This window comes from Anomaloglossus baeobatrachus, chromosome 6 (assembly GCF_048569485.1).
Source record: "Anomaloglossus baeobatrachus isolate aAnoBae1 chromosome 6, aAnoBae1.hap1, whole genome shotgun sequence".
Lineage (NCBI taxonomy): Eukaryota > Metazoa > Chordata > Amphibia > Anura > Aromobatidae > Anomaloglossus > Anomaloglossus baeobatrachus.
In genome coordinates, this window is record NC_134358.1 from 545,515,936 (window position 1) to 545,535,645 (window position 19,710).

A 19,710-nucleotide genomic window follows, 5' to 3' on the forward strand; every position below is an offset into this window, starting at 1 on the left:
TGGGGAATGGAGCACGATGGGGGGTGCGCAGCATGGGGGATGGAGCACGATGGGGGGTGCACAGTAGGGGGATGGAGCACGATGGGGGGTGCGCAGCATGGGGGATGGAGCACGATGGAGAGTGCGCAGCATGAGGGATGGAGCACGATGGGGGGTGCGCAGTATGGGGGATGGAGCACGATGGGGGGTGCACACCTCCTCCCAAAACACACACACAGCGCCACATGCGCACCGCACAACACACCACACACACACACTGGGAACCACAAACTCCGCCCTACACAGACACCCACACACACAGACAACGCCGCACACACACAACACCCAACACACAAACACCGCGGCATACACAAATATATGCACATACTGCGCAACACACACACACTGCACAAAAGATACCTCCCCCAAAACACACCACACACACACACAAACCGCGCAACACACACACAGCACCACACACACAGAACGCTGCAGACACACAGCGCTCCACAAACAACGCAACACACACAACGCAACACACATACAACACCGCTCTCACACACCCCACCCAGACAACACCCAGAACATTTACAGCGCCCTACACAAACACTGGCAACTACACACAACAACACATTATAAATAACAAAAAACATACATTAACTACACAATAAATTCTAGAATACCCGATGCGTTAGAATCGGGCCACCGTCTAGTGTGTATGTATATGTATGTATATATATATATATATATATATATATATATATATATATATACTTACATACTTATATTATATATAATAGAAATATAATTTTTTCTTTCTTGCGGTAAGGAAGGGATTTTTTTTTCTTCTCTCTTTGATTTAGGATTCCAATCTTTTCTTTGAAGTTCTCTGGCATGTTGTAGAAAACCATTTTGTAATCGTATTTAGTGTCATTTGTTATTACAGTTGCTTTCTTCTTCATGTGTTGATGATGGCTGCAGTTCTTGCTCTGGTCTCATGCAGAGGGTTTTCCTTTTTTTTTTTTTTTTCTTTTTGTAATCCCTATAGCTCTACTGCAGATTGTTTATAAATAAAGCAAACCATCTGCGCTTTAGTCCCCCTCCCCAGGTCCAGAGCTGAGTCTCCGCCAATTCTCATACTGTCTTTTATTGTTTGCAGGGCTGATGTCACGCTGATAGCGCTGCAGCTAATCAGTGAGCTCCGTTGCTCCGAGACACGGAGCTCACTGATTAGCTGCAGCGTTGTCAAAATTACATCAGTGCTGCAGAGAATAGTAGACACTGGGAGCAGTGTCAGAGACACGGTGCTGGACCTGATCTACAGTAATTTAGTATTGATATGGTATAATATTATTGCGCTCAAGAAAGGCATCCATGCCCATTTTGAACTGTTTCTTTATCATAGTCCCACTGCTCTTACCGTAAAGAATCCCCTTCCATGTTGGTGTAATTCCTTCTTTCCTCCACCGTCAGTGTATAGCTCGTTGTTACATCTCTAAGAGGCAGCTCTCTATTTACTCTTTTTACTCTTGAAATGTTTGTTTAATTATTAGATATCTCTCTCGTTTTGATCATCCTTCTGGGTGCTGTAGTCCTTCCATTCCATTTACTACTTTTAATTTGTCTGCCATTGAACCAGCTCATGCTCTGTTATTGTCTATGTTGTACATTGGTATCAAAAAGTGTTCACATTTTTCAATCTGTTTATCCATATAGTAAATTGTAAAGTAGAAGAATTATGTTTTCTTCATGTGCATTTCTGCCCCTCACTTTGAGACTGTGATTGACGAATCCTTACAGTGTGTAATATGCGCACTGTCAGGATTCCCAACAAATTCCAGCTTGAATAGTTGTCACCTGACCACAAGTATATGGAGGTGAATCCTGACAGCGCACACATTGACCACAAGTGTATGGAGGTGAATCTTGACAATGCGCACATTGACCACAAGTATATGGAGGTGAATCCTGACAGTGCGCATATTGACCACAAGTATATGGAGGTGAATCCTGACAGCGCGCACATTGACCACAAGTATATGGAGGTGAATCCTGACAGCACGCACATTGACCACAAGTATATGGAGGTGAATCCTGAGAGTGCGCACATTGCACTCTGTCAGGATTCCTCAATATCCTGGGTACAATTTCTGACAGCGGCATTTAAAAGACACATTTCTGTAGCGCAAAACTTTCTGCACCCCACGCCGCGTGACGGCAGAGGGCTGATGCATTGCCTCATCATTGAGGGGCCTACTGAAGGTCCCAGATTGAAATCCGCTAGTGAGATTAAAAAGCCAAATAAAACATAATTTAAAAAATAGATTTAAACATTACAAAAATAATAGTCCCAATAATACTAAAATATGTTTATCAAAATCTAAAATTGATTAACCTGTACAATAAACTTTGTAAAGAAAAATAAATTGCTGTTTTTTTGGTTGCTGTGCTCCCCCACCACCTCCAACGATGGCCTCAAGGCAGCTTCATCAATGTAAAAATAGGAACGTTATGGGTCTCCGAAAATGGTGACCTAAATCAATTTATATTTTTCAACAATGGGAAGCCCATGACAATAGAAAGAAAAAAAAAAAACAAAAAACAACTTTATTTAACCCTGGGAACTTCCCCCTCATTGTGATCTGTCACTTTGATGGACCAGAAATAATAACAATCACCTAACCCAATGTGACATCAGGTGTTGCACCAGGTACGAGAGGACACCCGTTAAGTGGCACAACATAGTGGGAACACCAGGGTTACAATACAATGGAAGGCTCTGGTGATAGGATTTGACCCTGGTGCCCTTTCCCTAACACTCACCAGAGGCTGATCCCTCCACTCCCTAACGTCCCAAGATCTGTCCTTACCCCCCCTCCACCGTACGCCATCATGTGCTTAGACCCTAACTAATAAAGGCCAGCGAGATTCTAGTCTCACCACTGCAATAAGACAACATGAGTAAGGTAAGATAAACAGGTGGGGAAAAATACTCCACAACTTTTCCAGCAGGAACTTCTCAGCTGCAACAGAAGAGACACCTCAGCTTCTCCAGAGACAGGCTCCTTCAAAGTGGAAAGCATAGGTATGAGCTACAGCCTGCATAGGGAGGAGTAAGGAGCAGTTATCTATAGCAGTAGGGAGTGGCTGCAGCTAAGATTACAACTACCTGTTAGATCACTGCAGGATAGAAAGAAACCTTAACTCAATCAGTAACAGATGAAATTAAATACTCTCTAACCCAGGGTAACCGACGATCTGCGATCAACAATATGCTGTGGCCTTCTGATCTCAGATTCCCCTCTCCTGTAAGATAACATCAAGCCACTACACACTCGTGACACCCTACAGCCGATCAGTGGCCTCTGTGGCCCGGTCACTGGTGGCTGTAACGTCATCACTTCCGGTCCGGCAGAGATCGTTGGCAGCTATCCACCATTCTGGCTGTATTAATCAGATTTTCCTTTTAATCAGTTATCGTCATTTTACTTTAGAACACCATAAACATTAGAGAAAAAAATGTCCCGCGTTTTACAACCTGCCTGTGTAATCCTGTCTCCTGCTCTGTTTCAGAGTGAATGGAAAGTTGGTGGCGCTGAAGGTGATAAGACTCCAAGAAGAGGAGGGCACGCCATTTACTGCCATCAGGGAAGGTAAGATAACACCTCCGGGCTTTTCAGACGCAAATATTCTAGAACTCCGTAATAAATTTACCACTTGACAAATGTCCAAAATTCACGATGACACAATTGTCTGGCTTTTATCTCTTCTGTTGGGGATTCTACAATCTATGGTAATTTTACGTTGGCTATGATGACTAGGCGGCCACCATTGCACAACATTTGGCTACGTAGAGTAAAGAAATGACCGCATTTATAGAATGTTGGTATACAGTAAACCTTCTGTAGGTCCCGTCAAAAAGCCCTAACTTTAATCTGTAGGGAATCCTGGTACTAAGGGTTTAATTTCCCTGCAGTGTCACCACAGGGGAAATGCAGCATTGTGTGACGCCCTGGAGAATCCAGGTAGTCACAATTAGGCCCCTGCATTACACCGCTCCCACATTTAGGAACCGCAGCCAACCATTTAAAGCCTAGTCACCCCCTTAGTGACAGACACACACCAGTGGGCGGGGCCAGGCAGTTGGTGCACGCCCACCCAGGGGTTTAGACAGCCCAGAGCGGGAAAGTAAACAGATAAGTGTTGAAGTTCAAGTTGAGAGGAGCTGGGGCTAGGTGTAGTCCCAGCAGGAGGAGAAAGAGTTCAATTTGAAGGTGCCAGGGTTGGAGCCCTGGTGCTACTGGCTAGGAGGCAGACGGTGGTCTCCGTCAGCAGGAGACGGGAAGACGGCTCGGTGGAACCGAGGCGTGCCGGGCCAGGGTTGTAGCCAGCCGGTACAGACCCTGGGAACCGACCCGGAAACCTTAGCACAAAGGGGGGTACTCGGACCCTGAAGCCAGAAACCAGAATCGACTGGAGCTGGTTAACCGATTGAGGCCAGGACTAGAGGTTCTGTCCCACCCAAAGTCCTTCATAGAAGACAACAGCCCACCGATACGGGATAAGCGGTCACCGCCAAGGCCCATAGATCCCACTGGCCAGCGTCTGCGGGCACGGCTCCTTAGGACACATCCAGCCGGGAGCGGACTCCAACGTTACACACTGGGAAGTCATACACCACAAGAAAACAGTGCAGGAGAAGGATAGAGACCACCAGCCGGGTGTGGGACCCGAGTACATCTGGCCGTGGCACCGGCCACCACCACCTTGGTTTACCAGAGACTCGTGTGTTATTTGCCAACAGTGAGTACACCAACACCCCCCCCTGCGGTCGTCATTCCCCCTGCATCTGAGCCATCAGGTCCCGGGCCACCATCCCTGCCCACGGAGGGGTTAACTGCAAAACATCTCCCCCGGGTGTCCCGCAACAGCAGCGGTGGTGTCCCACTTCACCACACACCGTGGGTGGCGTCACGAACTTGCCACGTACATATACGTCCCCAATCCACAACCCACTTTTAGTTGAAGTGACCGCGAGACCCCCGGGTCCGGAGACCCTCGAGCCACCCACAGAAGGTCCGGATCCGAGCAGCGCCGGCTGCTGGCACGGGGGCGGCACAATTGCCTGGTGCTGATTCAAGTCAGTGAATTGTCTGTAATGCAGGAGAGACCGTTTATTAAGGTCTGAACAGACCCCTATTGACGTCATGCTGCTTTATTTTCTTCCCTGTTAATGACAATTTTCGAGCCTATAAAACTGAGGTGAACGGACACTTACCTGTCTCCACTTTAATCAAGAGATCGACATTTTCAACAAAGGACCCCTTATGTTAGCTCAGAATTCCTACAGCTACATATATAGTTTTGTTTTTTTTTTTTTTTGTTTTATTGTGGTAAGTATTTGTGAGGGGGAAACTATGGTGGCTTGATACTATGTGCAGCCTCATAATTAGTGGGAGAACTAAGAGGACAACTTACAATGTAGGGGTGCTGTGGGGGCTTAATTTTGTGTTGGGGTGCTGTCGGGGCATCATCCAGTGTTGGGGGGCACTGTGGGGGTATCATACTGTGTATCGGAGCATGATTCTGTGTTGGGGCACTGTGGGGGGCATCATTCTGTGTAGGAGGCATTGTGGGGGGCATCATACTGTGTATGGGAGCTGTGAGGGCATCATGCAGTGTAGGGGCACTGTGAGGGTATCATACTGTGTAAGGGAGCTTTGGGGGAACTGTAGGTTTATCATACTGTGTAAGGGAACTGTGGCGGCATCATACTGTTGTGGGGTCACTGTCAGGGTATCATGCTGTGTATGGAAGCTGTGGGGGCAACATTCTGTCTTTTGGCCACTGTAGGGTGTATCATACTGTGTATGGGAGCTGTGAGGGCATCATCCAGTGTAGGGGCACTGTGGGGGTATCATACTGTGTATGGGAGCTGTGAGGGCATCATCCAGTGTAGGGGCACTGTGGGGGTATCATACTGTGTATGGGAGCTGTGAGGGCATCATCCAGTGTAGGGGCACTGTGGGGGTATCATACTGTGTAACGGAGCTTTGGGGGAACTGTGGGTTTATCTACTTTGTAAGGGAGCTATAGGGGCATCATACTGTGTTGAGGTACTGTAGGGACATCATATTTTACTAGAGGCACTGTGGAGGAATCATTCTGTGCATTTGAAGGTTACTAACGGAGCAAATTGTATGGGAGAATTCACTGTTGGAGCATCAAACCGTGTTTAAGGAGCATTTTTACGGACATCATACTCTTTGGGGGCCTGGAAAGGTGTATTGTAATCGGTGAGAACAATACAGAGTGTCCATTGGGGCACTGTTAACTATGTACATGCTGCACTAGATATCCCTCTCTCTGTCTATAAAATGTAATAGTTATTCCTCTTCATCAGAAATGCGTTGATTAATAAACCATATGTGGCGCCCTGGCTTAGTCAGGTCGTCACAGATAACACACAAACACCCCCACCCCCATTAGACAGTGACACCAGCCAAACAAAAACCCCTGTTGCCTCCCTCCAGTGTCTTATGTCCACACCAGATGGGGCGGAGCCAAGCTGTTGGCCCAACCCACTGAGGAGTTCACAGGCCTGGAGGCGGGAAAAGTGACAGAAGAGAGTTTGGAGTTTGAAGTGAGAGGAGTGAGCACTTGGGTGTCTGGGTTTGTGGCCCAGGCACTGACAGCAAAGTTGGCAGACGGTGGTGGCCGTCTGCAGGAGTGGTGGAGCAACGCGGAACTGTAGGACTGGGGACGGGTCGACGGCCCGCCGGTACCGACCGGGGAGCAAAGTGAAGCCAGCACACACACAGGCAGGGCCATCGGACCCCGACCAGGCTTGGAGCCGCCGACAATAGTCAGATCCGAATGTGACTGGAACCCCAGAGGTTTCACAACAGCAAAAGTCCCGATTGAAGGCAACCGCCCAGACCGTGAGGGTATACAGCTACTGCCTCAGGCTAGAGACCCAAGGGCCAGCGGGCTCCTCCGGTACCCATACACCCGGGAGCGGACTACCATTGGGAATCCATAGTAGTCAGAAAGAGAACATCAAGGTGCAGGGAAAGACAGCCGCCATCACCTGTCCGGGGAGAGACACTGCAGCCGGCTGCGGGACCCATCCATCCAGCCATTTGGTTTACCGAGGACTTTGTACCTTTCTTGCTGAGTGAGTACACCCGTGCCATCCGGCACCGCGCCGCGCTGTCCCTGCAACCCTGCACCTCACCGACCTTGCCTCCCCGTCACAACATCACTGGGCCCGGGACCACCGACCCCTACCTACGGAGGGGGAAAACAACATCCCAGCTGCTCCTTACCATCGGGATCCCCGTCACCAGCAGCGGTGGTGCCTATCTTCACCAAAACCCGTGGGTGGCGTCACGGACTAAATTCCCCAAACAAACCACCCCTTTCACTCACGGGCGAGGGGCGCCGCTCGAGTCCCCGGATCCGGCCCACCGCTCGAGCCACCGAGCAGCCATCGCCGCAGCAGCGCCGGACCCGAGCGTTAGCGAGAGCGTAGCAGCGACGGCATCCTCCCCGCCCGCGACACATACAGAATACTTTTGGATCCTGGACTCCTCCCCTCTGGTCATTTTTCCCGTCTTTAAAAGTTGGGATACCTGCCCTTCTGTGAATTTGCTGATGTGTCGTTGCCACACCTATTACTCCAATTTTTTTGGTGTGCTCAATTAGGGCTTTACTATGGACCCCATAATTTCAATGTATGTCCCTGGTCACCTACTTGTAAAAAAAAAAAAAAAAATCATCTAAAATATTTATAATAAAAAAAAAAAAAAATAACTTTTTTCCCATTTCCAATTTGTACACAGAAATGTAGGACTATAGATTACAAAGTAGCAGGGCACAATACGTAGAACCAGGCTTTTATGTATATTTGGTTCCTTGCTGCCTTCTACATAAAAAGAACTATTTGAAGTCTACCTAAAAAAAAAAAAAAAAAAAAAAAAAAAAAAAAATTGCCCATCAGTAAAGCTGTCGGATATCTTCCTCCTCATGTTCTTTTTTACCTTGTATCTGTGTGTATGCAAACCTCATAAAGTCGTCTAATCATCACCACTGTGTTCTCCTGTCTTTTTATTCTGTGTGGCATTGTTTTTATTTAAAAAAATAAAAAAATCTCCCCCCGCCAGGAGACTCTCTGGTTTAAATCGAGTAACCTGCCGTGCCAACCTATGGCGCTCTTTGTTAGGCTGCAATTACCGGTTGAACAGAACAAAACTGGAGAAGAAAGCTGTAAAATGCCTCTGCCGCAGCATAAAGGATGTCAGATCCCTATTCTTGTCTGAGATTTACTTATTCTGGTCTCTATGATAAAACCTGCATTACCTGGAGTGTTTTATAAAAGTGAAAAAAAAAAGAGAAAAATTCACTATTGAAAGGAACAAAAAAAACCCTCACGTATTTATGGACCTTCAAAGACAACGGCGAGATGACAAAAGCGAGAAAGATGAGCACATTATATTCCATTTATCGGAGGTCGGTGGATTTCGTGATGAAGCAAAAACTGAAGAGATGTTTTGATGATGATTGTACGGGCATTATAAGACTTAAGCGGGTTTTACACGCTATGATATATCTAACGAGATGTCGGCGGGGTCACGTCGTAAGTGACGCACATCCGGCCTCAGTGATATCGTAGCGTGTGACAACTATGAACGAGCACAAATACTCACCTTCTCGTTCATCACTAACACGTCGCTCATTTTCTAAAAATCGAACGTTGTTCAATGTTCCCGAGGCAGCACACATCGCTCCATGTGACACCCCGGGAACGATGAACAGCAGCTTACCTGCGTCCCGCGGCTCCCGCCGGCAATGCTGAAGGAAGGAGGTGGGCGGGATGTTTACGTCCCGCTCATCTCCGCCCCTCCGCTTCTATTGGCCAGCCGCTGTGTGACGTCGCTGTGACGCCAAACGTCCCTTCCCTTTCAGGAAGTGGATGTTCGCCACCCACAGCGAGGTCGTTTGGAAGGTAAGTGCGTGTGACGGGGGGTTACAACATTGTGCGACACAGGCAATTGCCCGTTCCGCACAAACGATGGTGGCGGGTGTGATCGCACGACATATTGAAACGTGTAAAGCATGCTTTAGAGATCCCGGAGTTATGAGCCACATGGCTTTTGTTACACACAAAAATGTCGTCTACGTATTGTTAAATGTTTGGGATCTTGTTGTTCTTCAGGCAAGATAATACCATGGTCACTAATTCAAGATGGTAAACTATGTTAATCTACAAAAATAAAGCCCCCCCACACTCAGTGGACTAATGTCCGCCGAAACCGCCCATATCCATTGGGTTTGGCCAACACTCAAATGTGGGGCACTGGCGGACTGAATGTTGGGGGAGATGTCGATCGCACATGTTCAATTTCGGACTGTCACTTTCTTCTCCTGGAAATAAGCTGCCAGGAATGATTGAGTGCTTGAACGTACGCTTCTGTGTTTTGGAGAGACTGCTGTGTCATGTGGTGTTCGGCGTTGAACTCTCTGGGTGTTGGGGTGGGCTCTGTTGACACTGCAAAGTCCGACAAACAGCCTGAGATCCCTTGGATCCCTTATTTGTACAGCCTGTCATGGGCGTCGTCTAGTTCTGGCTTTACTGCTTTCCAGTACAGCAGGAGTTAATTTCTGCTGGCTTGTGATCATCTGCTGAAAGCTCAGGTTGCTAATTACCATCCTCAGCCGCCTTCACCCTCTAAGGTTCTGGGGCTGAGTGCCAGATATAGCTTCTGCTTCCTCGGTTCCTGTGGTTATACAGTTCTATGGTGATCTACAAGTTGCGGTTCTGCGTGGTGAGTGAGTTCTTCAGTTGGGCATTTATCTCCTACACCTTTTGCATTATTCCCCAGTTCACATACTGTCCCTCCTTTTGTATTTGAGTGCAGTGTGCACAAGTTGTTTTTTTTTTTTACCCTTGCCTGTGCCTATTTGTGGGCTTTTAGTTACTGGGTTTTTCGGCCCACTCCCTGGGTGGGGGAAGAGTAGTATCAGGACTTGGACAGGAGACAGGGCCACGCTAGAGGCTTGAACCTGGCTATTATTGAGCCTACATTTTGAGATAAGGGACCGCGCAGGGGCCCCAGTCTTAAGGTCAGCCTAGGAGCCCCTGTTCCATCGGTACATAACCCATGACAGGCTGTTGGTCAAACGATCGGCCAAAGTATCGTTTGGTCGACTGCAATTTAATGTGTACGTGTAGGTTGACCACAACGGGAGGGCCATAGAATTGTTAGGATAATCGACCCTTAATCATCCACAATGCCGTGTTTTTTTCGCACCTCACTCTATTTTTCTCTTTCGCTGCTGGAACAATTGCCAGACTTTTGACTTGCACCAATACATCTGAACTCTAAGATTAAAAAAAATCGTTATATATTCTCAAACTCATATGTTTTCTGAAAATCGACTTTTGTGAGAATAAATACGAGCAGATTATCCTCAGTGATTGGCACCTTCATGCAATTTCATGCAACATTTTATAAAATATGCATAAAATTGTATACGGATAAAGGCCTGGCCCAAGCAAAGCCTGAGGTGCAGAAGAAAAAGTTGAAGACCTGGAATGTTCGCATGTGAGAGTTATGGCTCGGTCTACAAGCACCTATGCAAAATCATTAGAATGGATGAAAGCAAAATTCTCTGAGTTCTTGATACAGTCAAAGAATTTCTGGATTAGGTACAGAGGCTGATTATATATTCATTTTCTTGTATTATCTCCCGTAGTATATGAACAGGACAATCCGAGAGGAACATATCCTCTATTTTTGGTAAGGGGCTGATAACATGAAGAAAATCTCCTGCAGCACTTTCCTGTGTTTCCAGGTGGACAATAAGAGAGGAACATATCAGTCCCTTACCATTGAAAGGGGATAACATGAAGAAAAGCTTCTGCAGCACATTCCTCTGTTTCGAGGTTGACAGAGAGGAATGTAGCCTCTTTCATTGGTAAGGGGGGCTGATAACATCAAGAAAAGCTCCTGCAGCAGTTTCCTGTGTTTCCAGGCAGACAATCAGAGAGGAATATATCCTCTTTCGCTGCTAAGGGGCTAATAATATGAAGAAAGGCTCCTGCAGCACTTTCCTGTGTTTCCAATCTGACAGAGAGGAATGTAGCCTCTTTCATTGGCAAGGGGCTGATAACATGAAGAAAAGCTCCTATGCACTTCCCTGTATTTCCAGGTGAACAATCAGAAAGGAACATATCCTCTTTCACTGGTAAGGGGCTGATAACCTGAAGAAAAGCTCCTCCTGCACTTCCCTGTGTTTCCAGGTGACCAGGCGAGCAATCAGAGAGGAACATATCCTCTCTCATTGGTAAGGGTCTGATAACCTGAAGAAAAGCTTCTGCAGTACGTTCCTGTTATTCCAGGGGGACAATCAAAGAGGAACATATCATCCCCTTACAATTGAAAGATAACATGAAGAAAAGCTCCTGCAGCATTTTCCTGTTTCCAGGCAGACAATCAGATAGGAACATAGCCCCTTACCAATGAAAGAGGATAACAAGAAGAAAAGCTTCTGTAGCATTTTCCTGTGTTTCCAAGTTGACAGAGAGGAATGTAGCCTCTTTCATTGGTAAGGGGCTGATAACCTGAAGAAAAGCTCCTGCAGCACTTTCCTGTTTCCAGGCGGACAATCGGAGAGGAACATATCCTCTTTCATGGGTTAGAGGCTGATAAACTGAAGAAAAGCTCCTGCAGCACTTTCCTGTGTTTCCAGGTGGACAATCAGAGAGGAACATAACCTCTTTCATGGTAAGGGTCTGATAACATGAAGAAAAGCTCCTGCAGCACTTTCTTGTGTTTCTAGGTCACTGGGTGCTGTACAGGGAGATATGACAGTGACAGGCTGTAGTGGGTATTCAGGGTAATAAGTAAAAAAACATTCCCGGGTCACTAGAAGGTGTGCGAAGACAGAGATTAGTATAGAAGGTGATAACATAAAGAAAGGTTCTTGGGTCTTTGGAGGCTTTACATGACCATACAGGATATCACATTCTTTTTTACTTTTTGATGTGATTTCACACTGATATTAGCCTAACAACTAAGGTTTAATGGGACTGGATGATTATTTAATGGGTATAGGGGTATGCCGAATCTCCCCGGGCAAATATTGGGGAGGATAGAAGGGTCGAGAATGTTAAATTTCAACATGCCCCATTCTTCTGAGAGGTCTAGCGCTTTATTCCCTATTTCTGCTGGAATAAACTATTCAGTTTTCTGTCTGTAGAATCAACATTGTGAGATGTATCAGAGTCGGCGTGCTTTTGGTTAATGCATTACAGCGGCGCAGAATATTATGCATTATTCCTTGTTCTGTTCCCCAGGATTTTTGTGTTATGCTGTAAGAACCGACTCCATTAACACAAGAGCTGGCGAGGTATTTCGTCCATGTAATTCTTATCTGAAGTGCTTCTTGGATGTACTATTATTACTAGATGACAAATACGGCTGCTGAAAGCCGGGACGGCATGGAATACAGACGACGAGATAACCTCACACAAAGAATGCAGCAATGGAATGTAAAAACGTAGATTTCACTATTTACAGCAATGGCCAAATAGTGGGTATAAGACTGAATCTATTATCACAACATATGAGTATGCTGCAGGGCTAAGCTGCAATACCACTCACAGCCTATAACCAAGAGTGGCGCTGTTTCAGGGGCAAAATAAATAAAATAAAACTTATAAAAACACAATCCTTTTCGATTTAACTTTTTATCATGACTTATTGTTTGTACCAAAATCGGAAGCTATCCGCAGGATTACTGAGGGTCTGACCTCATGAGGCAGAATAGACCCACAGCGATGCTGAGAGCCGGCCTCTGAAAAGACCCTTCCGAATTTAGGGGGAGTCTAGCATGCGCCCCTCCATCGTATTCATTCTTATTGGAGGTGCCTGAGATAGCGGAGGGCTCCACTGGGCTACCTGCAGTAATTGCTTCTATGTAAAAAAAAATAAATCTAAAATAAAAAATATTGCCGTTTTTACTATGGCCACTAGGCCTTAAGCGAAATTATTTTGTCTGTTCTTCTCAGAAGACTTTCATAAGTGTAATGGTCATCCTAGACAGAATTACAATGACTTATATTATCTCTATGTACAGTGGATAACTCAGGATCCACCATTCATAATAAGTGATGTCACAGCTCACCTGCTCCTTCAGCACAATGACTGATAATACCTCTATACAGTGAATAACTCAGGATCCACTATAGACAATGGATGATGTCACAGCTCACCACCTCCTCCTGCACAATGACTGATAATACCTCTATACAGTGAATAACTCAGGATCCACTATGGACAATGGGTGATATCACAGCTCACCTCCTCCCCCTCCTGTACAATGACTGATTAATACCTCTATATACAGTGAAAAACTCAGAATATACTATTGACAATAGGTGGTCACATCTCACCTTCTCCCCCCTCCTGTACAATGCCTGATAACACCTCTTTATGAGGCAACACTGATTATGAATCCATTTCTTCTGCTGTTGTTCAAATGGAACAGACAACAAATAGAAATGATTGGTAATTAGTAAAACACCCCCTATAAAGGAGCGGTTCTGCAGGTGGTGACCACAGACCATTTCTCTGTTCTCATCCTTTTTGGCTGTTGTTTTGGTCACTTTTTGCAGTTTGTCATTGCTCTCACCCCTAGAGGTAGCATGAGGTGGGGTCTACAACCCACAGAAGTGGCTCAGATAGTGCAGCTCATCCAGGATGGCACGTCAATGCGAGCTGTGGCAAGAAGGTTATATCTGTCTGTCACCACATTGTCCAGAGAATGGAGGAGATACCGGGAGGAAGGCCAGTACACTAGGAGAAGTGGAGGGGCCATAGGAGGGCAACAACCCAGATAGCAGGACCGCTACCTCCACCTTTTGTGCAAGACGGAACAGGAGGAGCCCTGCCAGAGCCCTGCAAAATGACCCAGCAGATCACAAATGTGCATGTGTCTGCTCAAATTGTCAAAAACGGACTCCATGAGGATGGCATGAGAGCCCAACATCCACAACAGGGTGCTGTGCTTATAGCTCCACACCGTGCAGAGCGAATGGCATTTGCCAGAGGACACAAAGATTGGCAGATTCAACATTGGTGCCCTGAGCTCTTCACATATGAAAGCAGGTTCACACTAAGCAGACATGACAGATTCTGGAGACGCCGTGGAGAGCGATCTGTTGCCTGCAACATCCTTCAGCATGACCGGTTGAGCAGTGGATCAGTAAAGAATGGCCGGAGCACTGCCCCCCCCCTCCCCCCGGGCATGTGAGGAGGCCAGCATGACGCTGATTGGAGTGGAGGTCATGGTGTCATGGGTAGGGGAGGGGGGGTAGGCCCGGGTACAGGATAAAAGGTGAAGCTGGGGGAGGAGTGACACTTTTCCCGCTTTGGGACACAAGTGAGAGTCCCCATCCCTGTACCTGTCATGGACTCTGTGGATCAGCTCCTGGAGCGGCTGAGAGCTGCTGCTGGGACCATCCCCCCAGGTGGCTGCAGAGCATGGTAGCGAGGATCTTCGGTGGGAGTCCGGGGGGGGCAGGGACTGCACCCCTGCGACAGCGGGCCCCCGGAGGTCTGGACCGGCAGAGAGGCGGTCACCTGACCTGACTCCCAGGGCTCAGCGTCGTCACAGAAGCCCCTCCGGGGACCCTCCAGGCCGGACGCCGCGAGCTGCGAGGTTCAGCAGGCCCCGGCCTGGGAGGAATTCTAACGGGCGGCTGGGCCCAGCGGCGGTCGGCAGGCCTGCGCTGGAGTTGGGGGCGGGGCCTGCTGCCGCCTTGTCGGCGAGTGACGTCAGCTGTGCGGCGGGGCGCTCTGGTGATGTACCTGCCGAGCGCCCTGAGCCCCTTCTCCCTGCAGCATCGATGTCTCAGAGGGATCCCTGTGAAGCGGGCGAAGCCAGGCGGCTGCGGTCGGCAACACATCGGGCCTGGTATTCAGGGCCTGAGGCTACAGAGGCCCTGTCTGGAAGAGGAGCCACTTGGAGCGGGGACGGGGGGGGGCTGCGCTCGGAGAACCCTGAAGAGAATATGCAGCTCCCCCTCTTGTGTCGGCGCCACTGATCGACGGGTCCAGGATGTGCGGCCTTTGGGGCCTCGGGCTGTGCGGCTACAAGAGCCAGTGGAGCGGAGTCAGAGGGGAGGAGCCAAGTCAAGCTAGATCGGAGGGACGTCAGGATGCGGGAGGTCCGGCTGGCGGGGTCTCTACCCTTGTGCAGCTTGGTGAGTATGATTGTATGTTTTGTTTGTCTTCACATTATGTCAGGTACACAGTATGGGGGGGGGTGACAGGTCGGCGGGGGGTTCAGATTTGGGGGTGCCGGTGGGTGTTAGGGGGAATGCGTTGGGTGGGGAGTTTTCAGAATTTAAGTTGTGTTCACACGTTGCTGACGTGGATGGGGGGCAGAAAAAACCCTGGCGGTAGTGGCAGCTTGGCTTAATCTGTCTGTCATTGCGGTTAGTGAGTCCACGGGTGGGAGTATTTCTTCCCCAATATCGGCTCAAACAGAAAAGGATAAGGAGGATAGGATTAATTTGGCTGATTGCACGCGCGGAGAGGTTTATGTGGGTTTTGAGGGCCCATTGGATTCCCATCTTAAGAAGAAAGTGGGGAAAAAGATCTGGAAGAATGAGTATGTTGAGACATTTTCCCTCCCCCCATTGGCAAAACGTTTAGTTGGACAAAAAGGGGAAAATGATGTTAGGAAGCAGGAAAATGAGAAGTGGCGGTGGAGTTTGATTCCTCAGACATTTGATATTTGATTGCAGGCGTTGCAGTTTGGGCAAGCAATTGGCATAAAGGGCCAGAGAATTGTTCTCATTGGTTTTGCTATATGGGCTCCATTGGGGAGGCCTATAAGGTTTATGAGGAGCAGACTTGGCTGTGTTCTGACGAGTAGTTTCGTCAGAGGAAGGCTATCAGTCCAACCATAACATGGGATCAGATGGATATAGGATTGGGTTGCGGGTGATGGGCCAGCCAGGTATGGGCAGTCCATTCAGGGCATGGCTGGGTTATACGGCCAGTATGGAGGCCAGGGTGCTAGTGGTCAGTACGGACAGGCGGGTCCCAGAAGCCAGTTTGTGGGGATAAGTTAATGAGGGGTAATGCAAGTTCGGTGCCATTTGCGGGTTTTAAAATACCTCGGCACCCGAGCAGCAGAACATCCCATGGGCATCCAAGTGTTTTTAAAAGAATAAGCCCAAGTCCGCTACCTCTAATACACAAGGGTCAGATGCCGATGAGATTAGTCGGATGCTTCCGTACCTAAATAGGTATACTGATAGGAACAAAACTGAAATTTTTTGAGGTTAGGTTGGAGAGGGTTTTAGGATTCCTGCTCCTGTTTGATGTTACAGGGACAACCAGGAAGCTGCCTTCGGCATATCAGCATGCGGGAGCCAGGTTAATTTCGGCAGATCCACCATCTGTCTCATCCCGGGGTAGGTCAGTGAATGATGGTATACTGGCTGAGCTTTGTTCAGAGGTGTATACGTCATTTGAGGAGGCTATAAAATGGGAGAAACGTTGTGGGAGGGGTGCGTTGATGGCAAAGGCAGATGTTGAGTCAGCTTTCTGGCTCTTGTCAGTTCATCCGGAATGGGTCCGGTTCTTGGGTTGTTGTTGGGAGGGATATTATTTGGTGGACCGCTGCTTGCCAATGGGTGGTTCAATATCATGAGCATTTAGTGAAACGGTTAGTTCTTTTTAGAATGGGTGGTGCGTGATATTTTTTGGTTTGGCTTCACTGGTACATTACCTGGATGAATTTGGTGGTATCGGTTGTTTCTGCACAGTGCACCAGCATTCTAGCAGCAATGGAAGGGGTGGCGAGGTGTTTTGGGGTGTTTTTGCACTGGAAGAACTGTTGGGTCCAAATACTTGTATTTGTTTTCTGGGCGTTGTAATTGACTCAGTGATTTGGGAGGTTCGGCTTCCTGACGACAAGGTCGCGGCGCTAAAAGTGGATGTAGCATGGGCATGCCGGTGAAGGTAATTACGATTAAGGGAGGTTCAATCACTTGGAAAAAACTTAATTTGTGTGTTGGGTAATGTCAATGGGCTGAGTTTTTTCACGTCGGCTAGCTTGCGCTACAGCTGCGGTGCTTGCTCTTCACCACGACATACTTTTGTCGGCGGAACAATAAGGGGACTTGTCGGTTTGGGGAGAGGTTTTTTGCTATGGGATAATGGTCGTTGCTGCTAAGGGATGAGGGGGGGAATATGTCGAATGGGGAGTGGTTTACGGATGCTGCGGGTGGCTCAGGTTTCGGGGCCTTCTTTCAGGGTCAGTGGTGTGGATCGGTGACCAGTAAGTGGGATGGCGGAGGGTGTGATAAGGAATGTGTCGCTATTGGAAAGTTTTCCAATTTTGGTCCCACTTCATTTGTGGAGGCACCAGTTGTCTAATACGTAGAATCAGGTTTAAATATGACAATATGGGGTGGTGCTGGCGATTAATCATGTCGCAGCATCCTATCCCCCAGTTGTACGAAGTGTTGCGGCAGCTGGTTGAATTGTTTGAAACTTAATGCGTGGCACAACAGCTCGTGTACCGGGGATAGTGAACCTAATAGCGGATTCCCTTTCTTGTTCTCAGTGGGGTAGTTTATGGGTTTGTGCACCGGAGACAGACGTCAGCAGCTTGTAGTGCCCTGCGCAGTTTTGGAAATTGTGTCTTCCAGCAGCAGGACCACTGATTCGGGCCTTTTTTGACTGGTACCACGTGGGCGGCGTATCAAGCCACATGGGTTCTCGGGGAGCAGTGCGTGAGTGGTTGCAGGTTGACGGCCTGTGTCATTTTAGCTTATGGGAATGTTTGGGTAAGGAATTTGCACGTAGTTTGTACATCGGCATGGTAGTATCATTGTTATGGTTGGCTTTTCGGGGGCGTTTTGTCGGGGCGTTGTGTATTGGTGAATTGGCATTTCCCAGTATGACGTCCACCGGGGGATGGGGTAGTGGTGGCATCCTAATCTTGGAACATGGGGATCAAATTTGGATCTGGAAATCAAAAATGGATCAAGTGGGGGCACGCAGGTGGGTTCGTTTAAGGAAGTTCACGGCACCGGGTATGTGCCCGTGGCAGTGTTTTGAGTTTGGCAAGGGTCCACCCGAGTCTGGATGGCCCATTGTTATGTCACGAGGATGGGTTTTGTGTATGAAGATCAGTAATTAGATTTTTTCGTCCATGTTTTGAGATCATGGGGGTTAGATCCGGTGATTTGTGCGTTGCATTCTCTTGGTATTGAGGCGGCGACGGAAGCCTCTATGTGTGGTATCCCCGGTGAGACAATTAAACAGATTGGCCGAGGGAAGTCTTAGCGTTGTTAAGTTGTAGGTTCAGCCGGTTTTTGTGGATAATTGACCGGGGGACGGGTTTCGATAGAGGGGGCCTGGGGGGTGTCATTTTTGGGGTTTGTATTGGAGCTAATTGGTCTTGGCGGTTGGTGCATTTTGTTTCAGAAGCCCCCACTTCCCCCCCCCCCTTTTTTCTGCTTGGTCTGGATCCTGGGCCATTCTAATGCGTATTGGGGGATATAGAGAGCAGAGGCGAGAGGGAACGGGAGACAGCTGATTTTCAGAGGGATAGGGTTCTTGTCAGATGGCCCGGGATAAGGGGTATGGGGTGGAATAGGGTATTGCAGGAGGTGCATAGGTATGCCTGTTGCCCGTTTTGGACAGGCTTCCTGAATTGTTGGTTTACACGTCGGGGGGAAATGGGTGAGTGGCTTTTTCGCATTTTGATGAACAATATTTAAGCTGTTTTGTTGCAGTTATGGGTGTCTTGTACAGGCATGATAATTGTGTGGTCGGACATGGTTTCCGACAAGGGTTTGGGCAGAAAAGCACGGTATGGGGAGAAGCTGAATAAGGCTCGAGTGAAGGCTCATATGGTTATCTCAAAAATTGTTAGCCGCAAAGGGGGGTGTTGCGGTACGGCATTTGGAGTTGGAGCGGAAGGATGAAGAATTTTTGTAGAGGAATGGGGTGCATTTGAATGCAGTAAGGACCGTTGTGTGGGCCCTTGGATCAATGGGAGATATTGAACGGGCTTTTGCTATTGCGGGGGGTCTCAGGCACTTGAAGGTTATCAAGGTGCCCTCGTTGTGGCAGGTTTATTGGTGGGTCCTTGAAGTTGGTTTAAATTGGTTCGGGGAACCCATCCGGTTATGGATCCCCTCATTGGCAGAATGGTTGGTCACCTGGTGATTTTTGGGGGATCCCGACGGGGTATGTCGGGGCCCCTGTGGGTGTTTGGTGGTTAATGGAGGAATAACCCTCACTGTTTGGTGCTCCTGAGCCAGTGTGGGTAACGGCTGGGAGCAATTTGGTTCTATGTTTTGGTTATGGGAATCACCAGGGTTTTAGCTTCAAGGACCTTACCATAATGCAATTTTCTACATGTTATGTATTTGTTTAATAAATGGCTGCTATGGCCAAAATTATCCAAAGATAAATTGGTGTCTGAGTGGTTATTAACGGATAAGGGGGAATTGAAAAGGGAAGTGTGTGCTAAATTCTGGCCGGAATCTACAATTCCAGGGTCATGGTGTGGGGTGGCATTTCTTTGGAGGGCCGCACAGCCCTCCATGTGCTCGCCAGAGGTACCCTGACATCTATTGTAGCGCCCCTGAAGCCACCAGGGTGCTACAAGGTTCTGCATCCCCACAAGGATGCA

General features: G+C 48.1%; 1 protein-coding gene across 4 annotated transcripts in view; it reads left to right on the top strand.

Moving 5' to 3' along the window:
- Window positions 1-19,710, top strand: part of CDK14 (cyclin dependent kinase 14) — a 629,746-nt gene that overhangs the window by 303,777 nt on the left and 306,259 nt on the right. For all 4 annotated transcript variants that reach the window (XM_075315629.1, XM_075315630.1, XM_075315632.1 and 1 more), the window contains one exon: window positions 3,553-3,632. In XM_075315629.1, coding sequence (XP_075171744.1) covers window positions 3,553-3,632 — 80 coding nt within the window. The remainder of the gene's footprint in view (window positions 1-3,552; window positions 3,633-19,710) is intronic.